The sequence below is a fragment of the Garra rufa genome, chromosome 2 (genome assembly GCF_049309525.1).
Source record: "Garra rufa chromosome 2, GarRuf1.0, whole genome shotgun sequence".
Lineage (NCBI taxonomy): Eukaryota > Metazoa > Chordata > Actinopteri > Cypriniformes > Cyprinidae > Garra > Garra rufa.
The window spans coordinates 47,459,891-47,483,353 of record NC_133362.1 but is presented as its reverse complement, the minus strand read 5'-3'; the positions used below and the strand labels follow the sequence as shown (position 1 = coordinate 47,483,353).

General features: G+C 39.5%; 1 protein-coding gene across 1 annotated transcript; it reads right to left on the bottom strand.

Annotated features, from left to right (window-relative positions):
* Nucleotides 1–6,728: 6,728 nt before the first annotated feature.
* Nucleotides 6,729–23,208, bottom strand: LOC141326503 (uncharacterized). Its single transcript, XM_073835246.1, has 2 exons — nucleotides 23,065–23,208; nucleotides 6,729–9,202 (listed from the first exon to the last, which is right to left on the bottom strand). Exons 1-2 carry the CDS (start codon nucleotides 23,156–23,158, stop codon nucleotides 8,136–8,138), a joined length of 1,161 nt encoding a protein of 386 aa, XP_073691347.1. The 5' UTR covers nucleotides 23,159–23,208; the 3' UTR covers nucleotides 6,729–8,135.
* Nucleotides 23,209–23,463: the final 255 nt, after the last annotated feature.

The window sequence follows — 23,463 nt, the reverse complement described above, 5'->3', positions numbered from 1 at the left end:
TTGAATGACAAGGGGGTGAGTAAATGATCTGTACATTTTTGTTCTGGAAGTGAACTAATCCTTTAACTAATCCCATTTTGTACTTTTATTGAAATATAAGTAGTTCAAGTCCAGTGAAACTGCTGTAGAAATGTGATTTTGCATCAACTTTCAAGGCTTTATTGACTTCCATTGTTTCAAAAAAATCAAAAGAGGTAAAGACAAAGTTTAGATTAGCAAAACTCAGAAATAATATAAGTTTCAGAAATGTAAAAATTTCAGGGATAAAGTAATGAGTTACCAATGCCAAGGTATTCTGCAGCAATGGAAGTAAACGAAGCCTTGAAAGTTAATGCAAAAATGCATCAATACATTCGAGCAGCCCATGTTAATGAATCCTCAGGTTTATTTGTGCAATATTGCAACTAAAAAGTCAATTAATGAAAAAAAAAAAGGTTATAAAAATATTATTAATAGCTGCTTGTACATGACCTGATCTAGTCTACATTCAGATTAGAATGTAGAATTCAGAATTCAGAATATCTACCTTTTACAGTGATCTTTCTAGGCTTTTTCTGACTTGCTGCAGTTGGATGTCTGTCCTCTTAGCCTTTCTGAAGCTGATCTCACTCAGTCTGGCTGGTTTCACCTCTCTTGGATGGCTGGATCCACATATTTCTCCCTGATGTACAACACTTCCCTGTCTTTCCTATCCAGACCCATAGCTCAACTTTAAACATATGTGCAGCTACAGGGCTGCACTGTAAATAATAATTTGTTAAGTTTACTTAAATAAATTGCGCAAACTCGTTACCTTAATTCAATTAAGTATTCTTAACTTTATTGTATTAAGTGTCATTTAAGTCCTATTTACTAATAGATTAAAAGTATTCCTTACTTACATTGAGTCATATTTACTTAGACCATTTAGGTTTTGTTAACTTAACCAAATCTGTGATTTGAGGAAGGGTGGCAGTAGTTTACTTAAGTCACATTTTATGATAATTATTATTATTTATTAATAATAACAAAATGATATATCTATACAAATTTTAGTACTGTATCATCTTATAGCAAAAATCACAGGTCTTCATTCATATCACAAATATAAAACATTTATTCTTCAAAATGCTGCATACAATAGTAACAGCCAAATCAATAGAGTAAATCTGAATAAACACACATAAGGTTTCCTCTGCATGAAAATTTGGGAAGCCCTGCATCAAAATGCACTTAACTGGCATCTCAGAAATAAAGTCAATACAGCTATAGAATAGTGGTCACGTGAACTGCAGGTCAGAAAAAAACCCTTTCAAATCTTTCAAAATGTATTGATTCAGGCAAATAACTGGTTCTTTAAAGTTTAAGGTTTTGGTTTCAATGATTTCGAACCCAAATCAAGCATAACTTGCTGGTTAAATGTTAAATGTGTTCTTCATGCACTTTGGGTAATCAAGATGGAGTGCATATGAGAGTCCGAGCAAGAGACAAACTGCGATAGGCAGGTCCCTGACATCGTCCATTACAATACCTCCCGCTATGATGATGGCTGTGGAGACTGGATCTACAGAGAGCAATGAAGAGCTGTGAGAAGAGTTTATAGTATATTGTATATGTTACATCTCTGAAAAAAAACCACAACTGGTGCAGTTCATCACTTAACAGGAATGTGACTGGCAAAATACATTAATATTCCATACAGGGCACACAATGTATTTTGTGTGCCCTGTATGGAATATTAATGTCTTTGACAAGAAATGTTTTTAGATAAACATTCCTTTTTTTTTTCATTTGCTGAAAATGGAAGGGTGCTAAAAAAGTAAAACTTTTTGCCGAACATTTTCACTATTGTTTATACAGATTTGTAAAGAAAAATGTCTTAGGATTTCTTTGTTAAACAAATGAAAAATTTGCTTCCTTTGCTCCTGTGAACAAACCTTGATTCTTGCAAGCCTAGCATATTCTCACCAGAGCTTACCCTACACATAGATCCCACATCATCCACTGGAACGCCGTTCTCTTGTGAACATGCATACGACATTTAGCATAAGCCTGTTTATTAAGTTTTACACATAAATATTTGTCGTACCAAAATACATCAATTTGCTTCAGGAGGCCATGTGGAGTACTTTTTATGAAGGATGGATGTAGTTTATTGGTCTTCTTAATAGTTACGGCCATTATAAAGCTTGAAACAGTCAGTACATATTTGATTAAAACTCTGATTGTATTTATTTGAAAGAAGAAAGTCATACACCCAGGACAGTTTGATGGTGAGTAAATCATAGGGTAATTTTCATTTTTGGGTGAACTATCCCATTAACTTTCAGAAAGATTTTTTTATTTTATTTTATTTTTTTAAACAAACTAATTAGCACATCTGTCATAATATTTTTTACATTTGGCTTATGGATTATAAAGTCACTGTTATAATAAATTGTAGCACTTTTATTTTACAGACTTATGATGTATAGCAATTGCTAGAAAATTCATGAACTGTCATGCAATGTAGATGAAGGGGATATTTTTTTCAAAATCAGTCCAGACCCTAACAGCCTAGAAAACTTAATATTAATATCAATAACCTTATACAAAATACTTACAAAGCAGACTTTGTAATTCTGAGGGGTTGTCCCCGAAAAGGACAGGAATGCCACGGTGAAACGCAGTGTGCCAAAGTTTAACCTCATTTTCCTGAAAACAAGAGAGTGTGGTATATGACAAGAGATTACATGTTATTCCATGTCTAAAGAATGTCTTATTGTTTGTAATTTGCTCAATTTGTATCTTTCTCTGCAAGTTAACACACAACAATAAATCTTGACTTGAACTTGACCCAGGGACAATTCACCTTAAAAGTAAAATTCTTTAATCATTTACTCACCCTCATGCCATGGCCACTTTTTTTTACTTTCTGTCTTCAGATAAACACAAAACAAATAATACAATTCTGTGAGTTTATATAATGCCAATGCCAACACAGTGATCATGATGATAATTCAAAAGAGCCAAGTGGATAAATCATAGTCTTCTGAAGAAAAACAATAGGGATGTGTGTAAGAAAATAGGAATATTTGGGACCTTTTTAACAATAAATCAGTGCTTTTTTTGCATCGAATGAGCATCAGCCATTCATTGGCGTTATATGAATTTATAGAGATGGATTAATTTGCTTTGATCTGAAAACGCATCGGAATGAAATGAGGCTGAGTAAATGTTGAGTATTAAGTCTAGTTTTACCTCGCATAATGTTTGATTGTTGTTTCTTCTTGACTCAACTTGCTCTATTAATTCTGATAAGGTCTGACCCAAGGTCCCAGTTTTAGGCTTGAAAATCTTCATTATACAGGGTGTATGTTTGTCTAGTTCACCAAAGAATTCATTCTGAAGGTTCTTGCAGGCAATCCTAGTGAATTCTGCAAAGACCTACAACACACAAAATCATTCAAGCAATGATACAAATGGAAGTAACCAATTACAATAAGATTTCTTACCTCACATTCTGTAAATAGTGCTGGCCAGCGTTCCAACATTGTTTTGATCGGTGGCTGTTTCCACTTTTTATTTTCTTCATAAGGGAAATGTTTGGTCCATCTTGTGGGAAAATAGTGTCTTGTTTGGTGCTCTTTTTTGCATTTCTTCAACAAGAAGTTTCCTATATTTTTCAAGAAATATTGTCCTTTCCCAAAAGGAAAATTGGAAGGTAATTTGTTTAATCTCTTTGTGTTTTATGTTCTGTTTGGAGGTTGTCCTTCAGAAGACTATTGAGTAGAAAAGAGAGTATGCCCTTTCTTCCCCCATCAACTGTGACATCAAGACATCTAGCTTTACAAAGTTTTGAGCAAAAATTGCCCATCTTAAATTTAAGACTACTTGAAGGCAGGGGTGCTTGCTGATAAAGTCTTCATCAGTAGGGTATGCCTTAAATGCTAGCTTTTGCAGTATTTCATGTTTCATTTCTCTAGAAACACTGAGATGAGTTCCATCCCTCATATGAAGTAGGTCTCCTTGTTGCAATCTATAGTTGATGTCAACAGAAAAGTCAGGAATCTCAAAAATCTTGGATAGGTTTGAACTGTTAGATGACAGAATTTTGGTATCTGATGTGCTGGGCATTGACTCTGTGTCAGGAGTAACCACAGAAGCATGTGAAATAACTTTAAGTGTTGCTTTATAAGAAAGATCACCCATGTCTCTGAGATTGCATTGCGCATTATTGAAGTCAGGATCTTCATACTGCAATGTAAAGTCACAAGTCAGTTTAAGTTTTTCCTTTACCTCAACTGTAAAAGCTTCAACTGAGCTAGGCTTTTCTGGGAAATAAAGAGGCAGCATGACCCTAACCTGCACAAAATGTTAAAATGTATGAAATACATTGGTTTAAATTGTACTTTAGGCTATACATATAACAAAATTTAAATGATTTCAGCAAATAAACAGTTAAATTTTGTTTGATTAAATTGCTGACACTGAACGAAAATAAAAAAAAATGAAAATTTAAGATAGTAAATTTTGTTACAAAAAAAAAAAAAAAGTGTGTATCTGATTATACGTTTTTTATGCCTCCAAATGACCAGACAAGTGACAGTCATGACAAGACACTCCATCTGCTGTCAATACACAACAGGCACAACAATCTGATAAACAAATCTGCAACAGCTACTGTTAAAGCATCTGGGCTAGGTGACGTACCTAAGCATTAGGTAAGTTTTTTTTTATATATATAGTCCCTCCTACACTTATCAATCTGTTCCCAAATTGGATTGAGAATAAATTATTGTAAATTAAATGTGGTCATGATTGTACTGAACAATGGTGTGACCACCCTATGCAGCCCTCATGAGTCCAGCAATGTAACAAGTACAACTACTTGGCATATGGATGTCATTCTCGCTGCCACTGCTTCACCCAAACAATCCCCTCCAGCACCTGGATAACTATCATCGATCCATTGCGGAACGTTCACGTTGACTCACCCAAGGCCTTTGTCTCTATTGTGGATCCACGACCACCTGCCCCATTCGTCCTCCATGCACCACCACGTACCATCCAAACTACTTCTAACATTACTAGCATCAATGCTCTCCTAATGTCCCAATCTTTTCCAGTCAGTTCTCGTGGACTCCGGAGAATCTAGAAATTTAATCTCTTCTCATTGCCTTGCTGGTCCCAAATTCCCCGTTGCACGAACACCACAACCTACCAAATCACCAACATCCAGGCAAAAAACTGCTGGGAAAGGGGATGGTGCGTCATAATACCAGAGGTCGTTCTGCGTATCGGCTGCTTCCACCACGAGTGAGTTTCTCTGTTGGTGCTGGAGGAGGCAATGGTGGACATCGTCCTGGGACGCCCCTTGCCTTCCAAAGGGTAAAACAGTAAACTGGTATATTTCAACAGTTGTCCTGAAGGTGGTGAGAGGTTTGAAATGGTAAAAGCTACCACCTCAGATTCCTGCAAAACAGCATGCATTAACCTTTGAAAGGTAGGGGGAGCCCTGTGCAGCCCGAAAAGGACTTGAAAATACATAATACTTGTAGGGGTATGAAAATCTGACTTTCCAAAGCTGCATTATTTTGAAAATTACTGAACAGACTAAATGCACTATAGTGTCTCTCTTGTACATCCTAAATTATTTTCTCTTTCAAATTCAGCTTTCAAAAGTCAAAAGTTTTCAAAAGATGCATTCTAGTGAGACAGTTCAAAATCTGAATCTATGCCTATTTAAAAGCAAATTTCATAATGGCCTCTCCCAGGAAACCTGTTGCTGTGCTCTTTATATACTTACGTAGGGTATGAAATGCAGTCCTCAAGATTCAGAAGCCAAAGGCACCTGCCCATACCTTTTAAGTCTATTGTACTGATGAATTTGGTGTTTCTTAACTTCCTAATAAGCTCCTCAATGTGTGGCATAGGAAAGGAGTCAAACTTGGATACTTAATTTAATAAACAGAAATCACTACAGAAACGCAAGCTTTTATACTTTTTCAGAACTAAAACATCTGGAACTTTGAGAAGGCTCCACAATGTCCATCTCCTGATAAGTGAAATCGAGATCATGAAATCGAAAAATGAATGGTGAGAGACCTAGTTAAGGTATACCTTTGAAATCTTCGTAGCTAAGAGACAACATTATTGGGAAACGCACCCCTGAACATTAGACATGCATGGCTGACATTTATTTTTAATGTATGAAAATAATGTTTTCATTAGTTAATTTGTTATTCTTTAAACTGGCTGCTATATTGTGAATTACTGTAAATCATTGTTTGAGTGTTCATAGAATCTGTTCACATCTGTGTACATGTAATATACTTTGTAATATGACAAGTAATTGAAAATAAAGCAAGCAAAACCAATTACCATGCTGAAACAGACTGTTTATATCATTGTGGTTGTATTGTTTCCACTTCCTCTGACTCGAGCTCAAACATATATGGGTCTATTACAGTGCTTACTCATCTTGAGTACCAAAACAAACAGCATGCTGTAAAGGAGAGCATAGATATGGTGTGATGAAGTTAACTAATCACAGCAGTGGCTGATTAATTCCATTTCTGCAAGAGGTAATGCCCTCTCTAAGTTGAGTGTTTTTCAGAGAGTAAAAATGAGGATGAAAAAACTATTTTACAAATACTGGACCTTTATTGGTTGTAAAAAAAAAAAAAAAAAAAAACTTCATAGAAGTTCATAAACTATATGACACTTTTAAAGGGTTAGTTCACCCAAAGAGGAAAATTAGCCCATTATTTACTCACCCTACAGGCATACTAGGTGTATATGACTTCCTTCTTTCAGACGAATCCAATTAGAGTTATATAAAAATTATCCTGGCATTTCCAAGCTAATTTCTCTTAATCAGTCCAAAACAAGTCCAATAAAGTGCATCCATTCATAATAAAAAGTGAATAAAGGCCTTCTGTAGCAAATTGATGCATTTTTGTAAGAAAAATATACAAATTTAAAACGTTATAATCACTTAAGTCTAGCTAGCTCCAACTGGTCGTACACGGAAGCAGCTCAAGACGGTAGTGGTGCACATGCACCACTCAAAAGTGGCGAATGTGAACATGCCAAGAGAAGACTGCTTTTCCTTTGCTAAAATTAGGAAACTTTGCTTCCTAGTTTTTCCTTTGCTAAAATTAGAAAACTTTGCTTCCTTTGCTCCTGTAAACAAACACTGGTTTGTGCGAGACTCACAGGCGCATGCACAACATACTTTTTTATTATAGAATGATGCACTTTATTGGACTTGTTTTGGACTGATGGAGAGAAACACCCATCCATGCATTCTAAAGCTTGGAAGTGCCAGGATAGTTTTTTAATATATCTCCGGTTGAATTCGTCTGAAAAACAAATGTCATATACACCTAGGAAATCTGGAGGGTGAGTAAATAATGGGATAATAATTTTTGGGTGAACTATGCATTTAAGGTTTTGTGAGACCTATAATGCGCATTGTTACAATATGCAATATAAGTCTCAGGCATCTCCAGAATATGTCTGAAGTTTCAGCTCAAAATACCCCACAGATCATTTATTATATCATTTTGAAACAGAAACGCACTATTTTCATGCATGTCTCTTTAAATGCAAACAAGCTGCTGCTCCCCACCCCCTTTTCCAGAATAGGACTGTGCCTTTACAGCTTATAACTCAAATACTCTGGCAAATCACATCTGTTCGGGTTTGATTATAATGTCCATCACGCTGAAATCATGCGTTTTAAACCATATTGGTTTAAACTTCTGACATACGTTTTCCAAACGCACATGAACAGAAAGCGGCTGTCACATTAGTACTAAACTAAGTTCTCTTTCATGTCTTATTGCACTTAAACTGTCAAATACACACAAGTTTATGTTTTACAGTGTTACAAAAAAACAACAACAGTTGGTTATGTCTGAATGTAAAGCTGAATGTTTTCTATTAGATGTGTGTGGCATCAGAGTAATATGCAGTAAATAAATAAATACTCTCTTGTCTCTTGCTTTGTTTCTGCAAATGTTTACACAGTGAAACTTATTCCACACTGATGATATAGAAAACAGTTCTCTTTTAAGTGAACCTGCACATAATAATTAAGGTTTACATTAAATCTGAAACTCTTCCCACTCTTCTCATGTGGACTTCAAGGCATCTATGTTGATAAGCTCCTACTCTCCAGTGTGAATTTTCATGTGCTTGTTAAGGATTCCATTTCGGCTGAAACTTTTTCCACATTGTTGGCAGGTGAAAGGCTTCTCTCCACTGTGAATTCTCATGTGGACTTCAAGGTGTCCTTTTTGAGTGAAACTCTTACCGCACTGAGTGCATGTGTAAGGCTTCTCTCCAGTGTGAACTCTCATGTGGGCTTTAAGGTTTCCATGTTGATCGAAACTCTTTTCACACTGAGTGCATCTGTAAGGCTTCTCTCCAGTGTGAACTCTAATGTGGACTTTAAGGTTTCCATGTTGATCAAAACTCTTTCCACACTGAGGGCATGTGTAAGGCTTTTCTCCAGTGTGAATTCTCATGTGAACTTTAAGGTTTCCATGTTGTTCGAAACTCTCTCCACACTGAAGGCATGTGTAAGGCTTCTCTCTAGTGTGAATTCTCATGTGTCTGGTAAGGCTTCCTTTTGCAGTGAAACTCATTCCACACTGTTGGCAGGTGAAAGGGCTCTCCCCAGTGTGGACTCTCATGTGATAATTAAGGTTTCCTTTTCGGTTGAAACTTTTTCCACACTGTTGACAGGTGAAAGGGTTCTCTCCAGTGTGAACCCTCATGTGGACTTCAAGGTTTCCATGTTGATTAAAACTCTTTCCACACTGAGGACACATGTAAGGCTTCTCGCCAATGTGAATTTTCATGTGCCTGTTAAGGCTTCCTTTTTGAGTGAATATGTTTCCACACTGTTGGCAGGTAAAGGTGCTTTCTTCAGTTTGAATTCTCATGTGGACTTTAAGGTTTCCATCTTGCTTTCCACACTGAGGGTATGTGTAAGACTTCTCTTCAGTGTGAAGCTTTAGGTGTACCTGAAGGTTTCCATGTTGATTGAAACTCTTCCCACACTGAAAGCAGGCAAAATAACTTCTTGTTCCCAACTTTCGTAAGGAAGCATTTTCAGTCTGTGAGCAACTAAAAGATTTATCTACAGTTATGAAATCACGAGGTTTCTCATATTGATCTTTCTCTTCCATATCAATCAGTGCATCAGTCTCCTCTTTCAGTGGCTTCAGTTCTAAAGTGAAAAAGACACACAAAAAAGCCAACCCCAGTTTAAATGGCACAAAGTAAAAGACATTCAAACTAACAACATACAACTAGAACCTGATTTCACTAAGCCAGGGGTCTTTAAAGTCAGTCCTACAGAGTTTACCTCCAGCCCTAATTACAGTTCTTCAATCGCATTGGAACATTCTAAAAACAGTAAGTTCAACTGTCATAACTGTTCCCTTCCAGGTAACTCGAGCTGCGTCGCAACGCTGGGAACGCCTCCTGCATGAGCACGTCCTGAATCATGTGTGCAACTAGTCCAATAGGAGTGTGAGACGTCACAGGCGTCATGACGTCACCGACCAGGAAGTATAAGAGCACGTACGGTGAAACACAGCGCTAGCTTCTGTCGTTTCAGCAAGCGGTCTGTGTGTTGTTAATCACTCTCCGTTTTGTGCAAGTTAGCACAACTTTTGTTTTGAGAGTGATGTCTAAGTCTGTCCAGAAAGATAAGCAGCAACACCACAAAGTGTGTGTTGCTTGCATGGGTGCACAGCATGCGGCTTCAGCCCTTGAGGGGGCTGATTGCCCGCACTTCTTGTGCATGCCATTGCGGGTGCTTCGCTCTAGGAAGGCTCTCTTTAAAAGTCCCATATTGTACACATTTCTGGAGGTTTATTTTAGTTGTTGATGTCCTTAAGAAGATATATTTGCGGTATAAGTGCCAAAATCCATCTCAATAAATTTTTACAGCTCCTTTTTTATGAGCTCTGTCAAAAACAGGTCGATTTTGGCCCATCTAATTAATATTAGTGGTGGGCCGTTATCGGCGTTAACGTGCTGCGTTAACGTGAGACTCTTATCGGGCGATAAAAAAATATCGCCGTTAATCTATTCTCAAAGTTGGGTTGGGAGCTGGGTCTAAACTACGCAAGCTATGATGACTTTCACCTTGATATTTTAGCGCGGATGACGTATACCTAGTCGAATTGCACTGTAGGGGGCGAGAACGAGTCTTCAACTTCTGTGAAATTACCACATCAAATGAGACGTGCTGACATTGATGCAGTTATGAAGCCGCTTCAGGGCAGGTGCGTTGGCTAGACCCTTTTTACTGGGGCACGTGAGTTATAATTTACTTTGATAATCCCGAAATAAAGACATTAAACTATATGCAACAACTGAATTGACGCTTCTAAAAGCAACGCAGTTTAATGGAAGACTATGCACGCAGAAATCCATTCCCGTGCGCGTCTGTTTATTTAACGGCAACACGCACGTCGTGCAGCCTTTTGCGCACAAGTACTTGGTTACACAAGTTTGTATAGGTACTTATGTTGTAAATACAATTGTCAAGCAGTTTGTGATGCATTTTGGAAACAGGAGATGAGCGCCTGATCTAATGTGCCACCTGGCCCGTTCTCGAAGACTTACTTTTAGTCATTATTTGGGTAGCACACATATTCTGAATGCCTTCAGCAGAATTCAAGCATAATTCCAAGATTCAATCTAGATTAATCTAGATTAAAAAAATTAATCTATGCCCACTCCTAATTAATATTCATGAGCCTCTCTTCTGATTGGCCTGTTGTTTTCTGAGTGACGCACAGCCAAGCCAACCACAAGTACATGTATGCTGTAGCCTAGCCCAGAGCCTAGCCTGCTGTGGCTTGATGATACTCAACAGGATATTTCAGAACAATCATTAATGTTTTTTTCATTTTTAAACACCAAATGCAGTAAACTACGTAACTGTTGCTTTAGTAAAGCCCCTTTCACAATGCGCGCTGATTCCGGAAAATTACGGGAACGAGCGCTGTGTGAACAAAAGCCAGAAGCAAATGCCCTTTATGGCAGTGTTGTAGTGATGATGAACGTTACCCTGTGACTCTTCACGACGAAAAAATACGTGCAAAGTGGAATGAAGCAGCGATCAGGGAGCTCCTCACTATCAGCGCTGAAGCACAGATCGTTCGTCAGGTTAGTTTCAGTTTAGTGAAATGTACGCGTCGCATTACATCTCACATCCACATGTCACGTGTCTTTACAGGTTGTGTGTAAAGCACGCACAGATTCCAGAAAATCACTTTGTGAATGAACCAAATCCCTATCTCTTTCCTCACCTGCTAGATCTGTCGCTTTCTTTTTGGGTTTGGAAGCCCGCTCTGCGGTTTCTTCCCCCCAAGGAGTAGGCTCGGCACTTCTCCTCTTTTCCTTCGAGGAGGTTGATGTGGAGGGTGTCAATGCCGAAGTTTGAGGAGCTGTTAGCGGTGGTTTCTCGTGCCATGTCTGCTCTCAGTTTAGACTGGCCGGACGAGAAACAGGCTATATCGCGGAAAAGCAAGCTGGATGAGCATTTTTTTGCGATCTCGGCCATCACCTCCCCGCAGGAGCCTTACATTTTTCCCCGACCTCCACACTGAGGTGTCGAGGTCATGGGGAAAACCCTTCTCGGAGCATCTCTACAGCCCGTCGGCCGCTCACTACTCTCATGTGGCGGGGCTGTCATAGCGCACTTACAAGGAGATGCCTCGGGTGGAACAGACGCTTGCGAGCTATCTGTCCCCCGACGCTGCATCTTCTTTGAAGGCTCCAACCCGTCCCTCCAGACCACTGAGAACAACTTCCGTTCTGGTGGGGAAGAGTTATGCGGCAGCAGGTCAGGCTGGTGCGTGTCTGCACACCATGGCGGTGTTACAGGCGTACCAAGGTGACCTGCTGAAACAGCCGGATAAGGGCGATGGAGTTCGACCTGAAGATCTAGCCGAACTCCGGAAGACTACTGACCTGTCTCTCCGTGCCACCAAGGAGACCGCTCGCTCCATTGGGTGGTCTATGACAGCCCTGGTGGCCGCGGAGAGACACTTATGGTTGACCCTGTCTAATATCAAAGAGAATGACAAGGTCTTCCTTCTGGATGCACCGCTTGTGCCCTCTGGTCTGTTCAGCGATGCCGTGAGCGCCGTCGTCGACAGGCACCAGGAGGCGCAACGTCAAGCGGCGGCGTTCCAGCGGTTTCTCCCTTGCAGTCCTCCAGCTCAGGGGGCCGGTGGGCGTCAGCGGCCCCCTGGCTCCTCACACAGGGAGGCTCAAAAACAGAGTGTCGTGTTCCAGCAGCGCTCTAAGCCGAGCTCCTCAAAGCCCCAGTCTGACCTGAGGGAGGTTCTGAGGGCCAAGAAGAGCTCGGCCAAAAAACCCTGATGGTTGTGGCCCAGGGCTAATGAGGACAGTCCCATCTGGGGAAGAGCGGTTCACACCTCGTTATACGGTGCCCGTCTCTCCTCAGTGTCCTCAAGGGGCCACCCTGCCAACCCTGCCACCTCTGGTGCATATCTCTCAGTCACCGCCCGATCTCGTAGCGGTGCTAGGAGGCTCGCGACCTCTTCGGAGGTCCCTCGAACAGAGGTTCCTTCAAATCCAGAGGTCAGCCTCGAGAGGCTGATTCCCCTTGTAGATTTTTTGGCAGCGTGGAAACTTCTGCCAAATATATCTCAGTGGGTCCTGCGTACTGTAGAAGAGGGTTACCGCATTCAGTTCGGTTCACCTCCTCCCCCCTTCAGCGGGGTCTTTCCCATGGTGGTGGGTCCCGAGCGGTGGCTCAAAGCCAAGGGGTTTTCCCTGAGGGGAAATCAACTTCGCATGATCAAAGTCACGCGGCGATGCTTTCGTGCTTTAGACATGTGGAGGAAGCCTTGATTCTTGACTCAGGGCCCAGTGCTGGGAGCTCATTGTCACCGCGTCACGCTTGCGACAGATGGGGAGCGGTCATGAGTGGCCGCTCGGCCCACGGTCGGTGGAGGGACCATCATCTCACGTAGCACATCAACTGCCTGGAGATGATGGCCGTGCTTCAGGCTCTGAAGCACTTTCTCCCAGACCTAAGAGGTCACCATGTGTTGGTGCGCACCGACAACACAGCGGTGGTCTCTTATATCAACCACCAGGGAGGTCTGCGTTCGCGCCCCTTGTACAAGCTGGCGCACCAGATCCTTGTGTGGGCCCAAGGGAAACTCTCGCTGAGAGCAGTACACATCCCTGGGCACCTCAATTTGGGAGCAGACATCCTGTTGAGGCAGGGGCTGAGGCCCGGGGAATGGATGCTTCACCCAGATTAGGTGAAGCAGATCTGGAGAGTTTCTGGCCAGGCTCAGGTGGACCTCTTCGCGACTCAGGAGAATGCGCAATGTCCCCTCTGGTTCTCTCTTCATCATCCAGCTCCTCTGGACGCGATGGTACAGACCTGGCCGAGGCTACGTCTGTACGCATTTCCCCCGATTACTCTGCTCCCGGGAGTTCTGGCGAGAGTGCGCCAGGACGGGGTCCAGATTCTCTTAGTAGCCCCGTGCTGGCCGGGTCGTGTCTGGTTCTCGGATCTGATATCCCTCCTAGACGGAGCTCCATGGGAGATTGAATCTGTATGTGGCGGCCATAGCTGCTTACCACACCCCTCTTGGTGGCATTTCAGTGGGCAGACACCCCCTGGTTACACGTTTCCTCCGTGGTGCGCTGAGGTTGAGACCTCCAGTACGCTCTCGCGTCCCTCCTTGGGACTTGGCTGTGGTGCTTGAGGCTCTGTGTAAGCCTCCATTTGAGCCTTTAGAAGAGGTCTCCGACCGTCTTCTCACTTTCAAGACTGCCTTCCTGCTGGCTATTACCTCACTCAAGAGGGTTGGGGATCTTCAGGCCCTCTCAGTGGCCCCTTCCTTTTTAGACTTTGCGCCCGGCAAGGCCAAAGCTTTTCTATACCCCCGAGTGGGGTACCTTCCGAAGGTCCCCACAGTAGCACCACGGCCTGTCGTGCTGCAGGCCTTTCATCCTCCTCCCTTTTGGGAACCTGACGCTTAATTGTGCGAGCACTGGACGCATACGTCCACAGAACTGCCCTGTGGAGGAAGACTGACCAACTTTTGGTCTGTTATGGCCCTCCGAGGAGAGGCCGTCCAGCTGCTAAAGTTTCATAAGTCGGTGGATTGTGGATGCCATCACAGTAGCCTATGAGTCCTCTGGTCTCCCCTCACCATTGGGAGTCAAGGCTCATTCTACTAGAAGTGTCTCTTCTTCTAAAGCCCTACTTTCGGGCCTTTCTGTTGCTGACATCTGTAATGCAGCGGGCTGGTCTACGCCCCTAACCTTTACCAAGTACTATGGCCTGGATCTTAGAGCCTCCCCTAGCTCCTTCGTCCTCTCGCCTTGAACGGCTGGGACATCAGTAGAGACTACTTCTTCTTCTAAGCCCTACTTTAGGCCTTTTCTCGGGGCTCTTATGGTTCCTTCGTCTCCTTGCCCCTTTGGCAGGGACTATCCTCAGTATGGCAGCGTGGGTATTCTCGTTCCCAGCGTTGCGACGCAGCTCAAGTTACCTGGAAGGGAACGTCTCGGGTTACATATGTAACCTCGGTTCCCTGAAGGGAACGAGACGCTGCGTCTTGAGGCCATACTTCAGCATCCCTGCAGTGCTTGCTGTCTCCAGAAGCTAGCGCTGTGTTTCACCATATGTGCTCTTATACTTCGTGCACTACTGGTGTGCATCTTAAGACAAAACAAAGGCACTGATTTATTATAAAATCAGTCAGTACATGTTTCTTTCAGTTGAGACACCACGCGCCGGCTGTTGTGGATGCGCTCAGGACAGTTGAACATTGAGATGGATCACAGGTAAAAAACTTATATAAAATACTGTTAAGTTTCTTGCACAGACGGATCGTTTTGTCTTAACACCTCAGTGTATCGTCACAAGCCACAGGGTTTAATTTGGTTTTGTCTGTGTATGGTTTTTTTTTGACTCTCAAAGCTGTGGATCCTATTAACTACCTTTATTTGACTGACAGACAGCAACGGTTTGAGTTCAAAATCTTATTTTGTATTCTATTGAAGTAACATCTTGGATACCTTGGGGGTAAGCAGATACACATCACATTTTCATTTCGGGTGAACTGGGTGAGTTTAACTGATTATTTATCATAACACATCGTTCTTTCTTTAATGATTTTTATTGTTATCCATGAATTCTTTTGGCAACGATAACTGTGTAGTGAAACATTTGATATAGTGACAGCCCTAATGTCATTATAACAATTAGGGATGCTTATATTGACCGAATAACCGTTAACCGACCGTAAGAATTTTAACCGATTATTACTATCAATTAAACGGTCTAAAAGGGTTTTTTACATATAGTATTTTTTACGTTTGCTGCATGGTGAAAGAAAAAATAATGCTATATGTAAGTTATCTGTTTACTCACAGGCACGTGTGGACACGTGCAGTGTGGCTGTACAGGCATATTTCGCTGAACAAACACCTGCTTCACCTTCACTTAGTTAACTGATGTAGTATATGCAACACAATGGCAAGTGGCGATATTGGGTTATCAGAGAGTGAATCCGTGAGTGAATGTATTCAAATTCTGAATGGATTATAGTCTAGAAAGTGCGCAACAGGCAATCCCCTTACAATCACTGGAAAGCTGTCACTCATTTACTGTTCATCGCAATCCCACAAAGTTAATAAAAAGTAATAAAATAACCTTTACACTGCACAATTAATCTCTTATTTACATCATGCCTACACTTTCTTTGTTTTAACGAGAGAGTTCGCGAATGTGTAGAAATCAGCAGAACTGAAAACCGCCACCTTGGGTGAGTGGATTGTAATTTAGCCGCCGCCGACATACGACAATTAAATCAACAGATATGTCTGTGATTGGCTATTGTCTTCACACCATATGACCAGTGGATGAGATCTCCCGAACCGCAAATTGAAAGGATTTTTGTGATGGTGTTTTTGTCGCGGATCTAACAGTTAACAGGCAGCGTTGCAGTCTATCCCTTTTACAGTCTATGGTCTATCCGTACAGCATGTCGACATGTTAAAGGGGTCATCCAGTGCCACATGCACTTTTACAAGCTGTTTGAACTGAAATGTGTGTTAGGAGTGTGTGTACACAACCGCCCTAGAATGACAAAGATCCGCCCAGTAGTTTTCTTTTAATTTAGTAAAATAATTTGCCCCTTCTCATATCGTTCTCAGATGCCTGTCGCTGTGGCGTAACACCGACAGAGGCCGCTCCTGCGATAGTTGATAGACAGCAGTGTTTTAGCATAGACCCGCCCTGAGTGAAGTAAACTGACAGCACTGAGGGAATGTGACAGCTGATCTATCTAAATGGGATAATGTTTACACAAATCATTTCTCACCATACTGCTTTATCAACGAGGGTCAGTATAAAGCTTAGCTTTGTAACGCTAGATGGTTTAAAACAGTGTCTGTTAATGATTAAGATGTAACCATAACGCAATACCTGCAAACGTGTTTACAGCCCGCAACTGCACATGAGTAAAGACTATAACACTCACATTTATGTATTTCAATATAAGGACGGGGTAAGTTGTTAACCGATCACTTTTTTGCTCTTGTTCAATCAGCTATGCCTCAGTAAACACACTGCGTTCGTCTCTTTACCACAGTAAACACAGTAAACACACCGCGTTCGTCTCTTTACCACAGTAAACACACCCGCGTTCGTCTCTTTACCACAGTAAACACATCGCATTCGTATCTCTCTCAGTATGCTACCCTGCCAGTACATATAAAGATAAATCAAAGTGACATTAAGTTTACTAACCATTCAGACACGTCAAGTATAAGCCATAATTTTGCCGAACTTCTTTGCGGGTGTCATCTTGTTTCGGTTCCAACTCCGGTTTTTAAATTAAATTTTAAATGGATGGGGTTGTACAGTGTCTTCAAAGCCCCCCAAGTGCCATTTTCCCCCAAACTATACAACTATACCCCCAACTGTTGTCTAGGCAACACCCCGTGTGCTATGTAATGACACGCCTTACAGAACTGAGGGGCGGGGTGAGCAGAGGTTCATTTCATTTAAAGGGCCAGGTACTGATATCGCTTGCTGAGAACAGAGGCATTTTTTTCCAGGTAAAATGAGTGTTTTTTTACACTTCCATAGAGAAATTTTAATCAAAGTATATCACAAACTTTTCATTAGGACCCTAAAGCATCATATTAACTTGTGGAAAAATACACTGAGGTATAGGCTGGCCTGCTATATATGTTTATGTCCGACGGGAAGAACTAATTTTCAGAGATTTTAACAGAGGTGTTTGGGTTGCACATCATAGAAGACAATGTTGGCATCTTTTAAGTTTAATTGTAGGAAAAAATCTTCCGGGCTTAAAAATCTACATTATGCCAATGTCACAATTTGTTACGTGACTGATGACATGTTGGTGCCTCAATTATTAATGAGATTGCATGTCGTTATCCTATGAAACGACTTTAACGCAAATGGAATTCATTCAATTCAGCTCCTTGATATTACCATTTAAACAGCTTATTATGTGATGCGATCTGGGAAAACCTGTCAGAATCTTTTCTTTGGGCAATAATTAAAGTCCCCCTGTAGTGAAAATCAAGTTTTTTATGTTGTTTATTTGTCTATGTGGTGTTTTTAATATGCTTTTATACAAACCATGTGCCATTCTATTAATCAACACTATTGCTTAAACTGTGGTTTCCCAAAGGCTGTCCCAGAAACGCAGTTTGAAACAGCGCTTTTTTTGCTACGTCACAAAATTTAATAACCAATCACGTCAATGGATAGATTCATATCATTAGCATGCAAAATATACCAATACAGGGTATATGCAGGAATCCTAAAGGTAATTTCAATACATTTTTAAGACTTTTTAAAGACCTTCTCAGACCTCATCGCCACTTCAAGTTCTAATCAGTATCAAACCTTTAACTTAATAAACAGTTGTTAATAAACAGTTGTATTTAATTATACTACAGGGCCGTTGAATGCCGTCTGATTGGCTGATGAACGTTCTGGAGGTGTGCATTATTTTCAGGGAAACACACGGCGAATGTAGTTCCAGGCTGCTTTTGACCGCAGTACACTTCGCCACACGATTTCAGTTATTTCAAAGGTCCTTACAGCCCACTAACAGCAAAATAACCAAAACCCACAATGACACTGGCCAAACTAATAAATACAGTAAATAACAGGATAAAAACGACGGATTATGTCCATGTTTTTTCCCACAATATTAAGTTTTATGTACGGAAAGCAGAAACTCTATTTCTCTCGCTCTCTCTCACTGACAAACGCACATACATAGAGTTAGCACTCGCGCTAATGTTGTTAGCGCTGCTCTGGCAATTAACAACTTAAAAACTACATGACAGTTCTCACAAGCGAGGTAACAACGGCGTGGCCTTGAAGAAAATAAACTTAAAATTTAACTATTAGTAGAGACGATGCTGCCAGTCACCTTTCAGAGACACATATACGTGAGAAAGGTAATAATGCACTTAATATCTCTTTCCCTCTCTCTTTCTGTCGGTCTGTCTAAACTTCATTATTAACTGCATTAGTTTGCTATCAACGGCTCAAGCGTCATTACTAATTCTAAAACGACGTTTTGGAACTAGCAACGAAGCTGTTGGATGAGCTGTGTAAAAAATTAATCCTACTCACAATAACGTTTTACGGATAAAAACCGGACGAATGTCTTGAAATATATCATTTGAACGATGTCTTGAGGTAACTGTAGTATTCTTTACATAAATCAATGGAGAACAACCATGCAAGAGAACTCAGATAAGCTCGGAAGCTTCACGGTTGTTTTCAGCGACAGGCTTCAGCCACTGTTTAAACTCATCTTAAACTCATAAGTACGCAAACTTACATTTTCCCATTTTGCCGTCTGTTTCGCTAAATGTGGAGAGCATCACATCACCTTCCCGCGTATGTCGCAAATTATGTGACATCACCCGGACGCGTCCCGTCCCGAACCAATCGCGTGGATCGAGCACGCCGTTGTTAATATTAGGAGGAAAATAAATAGATTTATGCTTTTTTGGAGTCAAACACTTTGGACAACGCTTGAACAAAATTTAAGACCTCATTAAAACACGATTAAGACTTTTTAATACCTTTTAAGGGCCTTAATTTTCTCATAATTGATTTAACCCTGCAATAGGATTACCAGCACAAAAACAAAAATTAAACAGAGCAAAACCGCTAACCACTAACTGGTAACTTGAATAATAAGCAGCTACAGCGTAAAAGTTGCCCGGAGTCAGAAGCACCTGTCCAGCATTGGCGTCTGCACTTCAGATGCATATGCTCGCGGACGCGAACTGGAATCACTATCTAGGCTGCATTCGGGCCTTTGGTGCATTTTGAGGACACAACATCAAGTAACTTTAACAAATGTTACAGTATCCCCTGTAGTTGTCCGCTGGTAGAAACAGTTTTATCAGCCATTATCCCTGTATCGCCATTATATCGCATTTACTACAGTTAAGCTCAGCTAGTGGAAGAATCAGGAGGCTCTGTCTGGTGCGAGTGAGTGGAGTATAGTAAATATAGGTCCGTGTACGTTTTATTCATTTCATTTTCAATTTGAAACGAAATAAGCAGAAATAAGAAAACGGCTCATTCATTCATTTTTTCATTTGTTCACAAAACAAAAAAAACGAGATTTCGGCTCGATTTTTCGTTTTTTGATTCAAGGGTAGAAAACGGATAAACGACTTCAAAATTCGTTTTCCACATGTGGGCGGTCGCCAGACGCCCCTTTACGCCGATTGGTCAACCAAATCTGGACCGGTGATGCCATCCATTGTTCGTTCAACAAAATAAAAGACTATTATTTATTTATTTTAATTCTTTTGCAGTCTTTAAAACAACAAACATACAAGTGCAATAACATTAATTACATCAAAATATAATACAATATAACTTAAAACATTGTAATAATAATAATAATTGGAAAAGCAATTAGAAAATCACATGTACACAAGAAATACAAATAGTGTAAATTATTGAAACAATAGATTTATGGCTTTAAAATAATTTACAGCTTGTGTCGCATTATTTCTTGATTCTTTTAAGGATTGCATACCTGGCTGTTTCTATTAAAATGAGAGTCAACAAGATGATAGTCCTCTGACTGGGCTTTCTTGTGTTCAACCTAACTCGTTTCACAAATATTTATTTCACAAATATTAATCTGCATCCAGCATGTTTTATTTTGCTGAATGATTTTAAATCTGACTATCTGCGGTACAGACAGCGCAAAGAAGAACAGAGCAGTGTTCAGTCAAGTGTGTAAATGCACAGCAGTCATAACTTTTCTTTTAGACATTATGCTCAGTTTGGACAAGCGATGATAAGTGCAAATACTGTAATGCAAATTTACATAAGGTACCGAGGGTGGAGAACTTAATTTTTTACTGCACTGTATATCAGCCACATGAACGTTTCATTTCGCCAGGATTTAAGTTACTATAAGTGTGCACAGCCTTGATGATTAAGTTAAATGTTGATATCAGCTAGATAAAAAAAAAAAAAAAACGGTTTAAAAAGTCGCTTTTCACGGTGTTCGGACATTTAACGATTAAATTACTGCCCCACAGTCATTTTTTTATTAAAATATTATATAGAAATAATTTTTATAGAAATAATATCAAGGTAGTTCAGAGGGACAACAGACAATCGTCTGCTTCAAATACATCAGGAGCAACAGCGAGATGATTGACAGGACCATTGCGGAGACAGGAGCACAAGAACGCAAAGTGAACTTTTGTTAAATAAGAAAAAATATATAGGTGCATGTAGGTATATAGCCACAGGAACTTTTTATTTATCCCAGGGAAATAAAATATTAGAGCTTAAAAAATGTAAAAAAAAAAAAAAAAAAAAAAAAAAAAATTTATACTGTATTATATTTACACTGGATCACCAAATTAGTACATTTTTTAATCTACAATAAAATGAGATGTTACTTGACAACCAAATTTATAACACTCTATCTATCTATCTATCTATCTATCTATCTATCTATCTATCTATCTATCTATCTATATTAATCGTGTCAATCATCTCGCTGAATCACTCGTCTCTTGCGCTGTTGCTCGTGCTGTATGAAGCAGATGATTGTATTGTATAACTACATTGATATTATTTCTATAAAAAAATATTTCTTCATAACATTTTTATAAAAAACGAAAGGTGGATGGCCGAACACCGTGAAACACCGACTTTGCAAGCCTAAGCTTCATTTTTTTTTGTCTAGCTAATATCAACATTTTATTTAAGCATCAAGGTTGTGCACTTATAATAACTTAAATCCTGGCGAAATGAAACGTTCCCGTGGCTATGATATACAATAAAAATTAAATTCTCCACCCTCCTTACGTAAATTTGCATTACAGTATTTGCACTTACCATCGGTAATTCTCAGATTATAAACCATACAGCAAAATAAAACATGCAGGGTGCAGATTATATAGCTATAAAATAAATATTTCTGTGAAACGAGTTAGGTTGAACAGAAGAAAGCCGTAATTTTATTGAAAAAAAAATCTTATTTTTACATCTTACAATAAACAACGTGACACAAGCTTTAAATTATTTGAAAGCTTAAAATGTTTTGTTTGAATAATTTGTAACTATTTGTACACATATGCACATGTGATTTTCTTATTGCTTTTTCTATTTTATTATTTTTAAGTGTCTTGTTTTATTATATTTTGATGCAATTAATGTTATTGCCCTTGTATGTTAGTTGTTTTAAAGACTGCAATTAGAATGAAAATAAAGAATGAAAATAAATAAATAATAGTCTTTTATTTTGTTGAACGAACAATGGATGGCGTCACCTGTCCAGATTCGGTTGACCAATCGGCGTAAAGGGGCGTCTGGCGACCGCCCACATGTTAAAAACGAATTTTGAAGTCGTTTATCCGTTTTCTACCCGTGAATCAAAAAAACGAAAAATCAAGCTGAAATCTTGTTATTTCGTTTTGTGAACAAATGAAAAAACGAATTAATGAGCCGTTTTCTTATTTCTGCTTATTTCGTTTTAAATTCAAAATGAAATGAATAAAACGTACACGGACCAATATACTATACTATCCAATCAATGTTCAATGAAAATTATTTGATGATGCAGCAATAAACTAATTAGTATACCTTAATGCATGTGTTCTTGCTAATTTAAAACATGATCAAAACTGTAATATCTTTATTAAATCCGTATTAAAATCAGTCAATAGATGTTTATTAAAAACCGATATTGTATCAGCCAAAAAAGTACTATTTGTGGATCCCTGATCTGAAATAAAGTTTTTTTTTTGTTTTTTTTTTCACTTATATGATGTTCTTAATTAGGGATGCACCGAATATTCGGCCACCGAAAATAAAGACTTTTATCACCGAAACAACACGGCCGAAACAATACGTTGACGCAAACAGAAACCGCTGGAAGAGAAACAGAGTTGTAAATGTGAGCTGATGGATCCACAAGATAATGTGTTATAAAAATGTAAACAATTTAAACAAAGGCAGTAAAATATATGTATATCTTATTTAAGTAATATAATATTTGATTGATAACAATTGTTTAAATTAATATAATTGATTTATTCGTTGAAACTTTAATATTAATTTATGCAATTGCAATGCTTTGATTTTAGTAAGATTAGTACACAGTCATAGCCATAAATGCAATGGTACTAATAATTGGCATAATTCTTTCGGTGTTTCGGTTTAAACATTTTGAAATTGTATTTTTGTTATTTGATTTATTTCTCTGAAAAGCAACACAAAATAGTAAAAAGCAAATTTTTACTATTTAATTATTGTAATGGTGAAAAAATTGGCAAAATAAATGGAAAAAAAAATGCGAAACACCGCGTTCGCTATTCGGCCTTCAGCCAAGCATTTCATTATTATTTGCTTCGGCCAAGAATTTCATTTCGATGCATCCCTATTCTTAATACATAAGTATTTCTGAAGAGGGAAACATTTTAATAAGGATCACATGACTGAGTTCAGCTAAGAGAATGGAAACCAACCTGTTTGTTCCTGAGCCTCAGTATCTTCTTTTACTCTGAATGTTTCTTCAATCTTCATGTCTTCACTCTCCTCTTTAATAAGCGCCATCTTCATAACAGTATGTCATGCGGGTCTCAGTTGCTTCACCAGGAGTTTTTCTGTGTTTTTGGACACTGCCATGTTAGAAATTAGAATAATTATAACAGAAATAAATATAAACCCAAACTAAATTTCTAGGTGCTTCAAAACCAGCTCCCAAGTTAATGGCCTTAAAGGAGTAGTTCACTTTCAAAACAAACATTTCAGTCATTCTTGAGAGGTGGGACAAAACAGGGTGCAAAATTGAAAAAATTTAAACTTTGTACTCAGACAAAGGAAACTACATTTATGTATCTTATATGTACTATGCTACTGAGCTA

Coding starts and splice junctions, on each gene's coding strand:
- LOC141326503 (XM_073835246.1), bottom strand. CDS start 23,158: ATGAAGATGGCGCTTATTAAAGAGGAGAGTGAAGACATGAAGATTGAA. Junction 9,203..23,064: donor TGAGGCTCAGGAACAAACAG/GTTGGTTTCCAT, acceptor TTTTCACTTTAG/AACTGAAGCCACTGAAAGAG.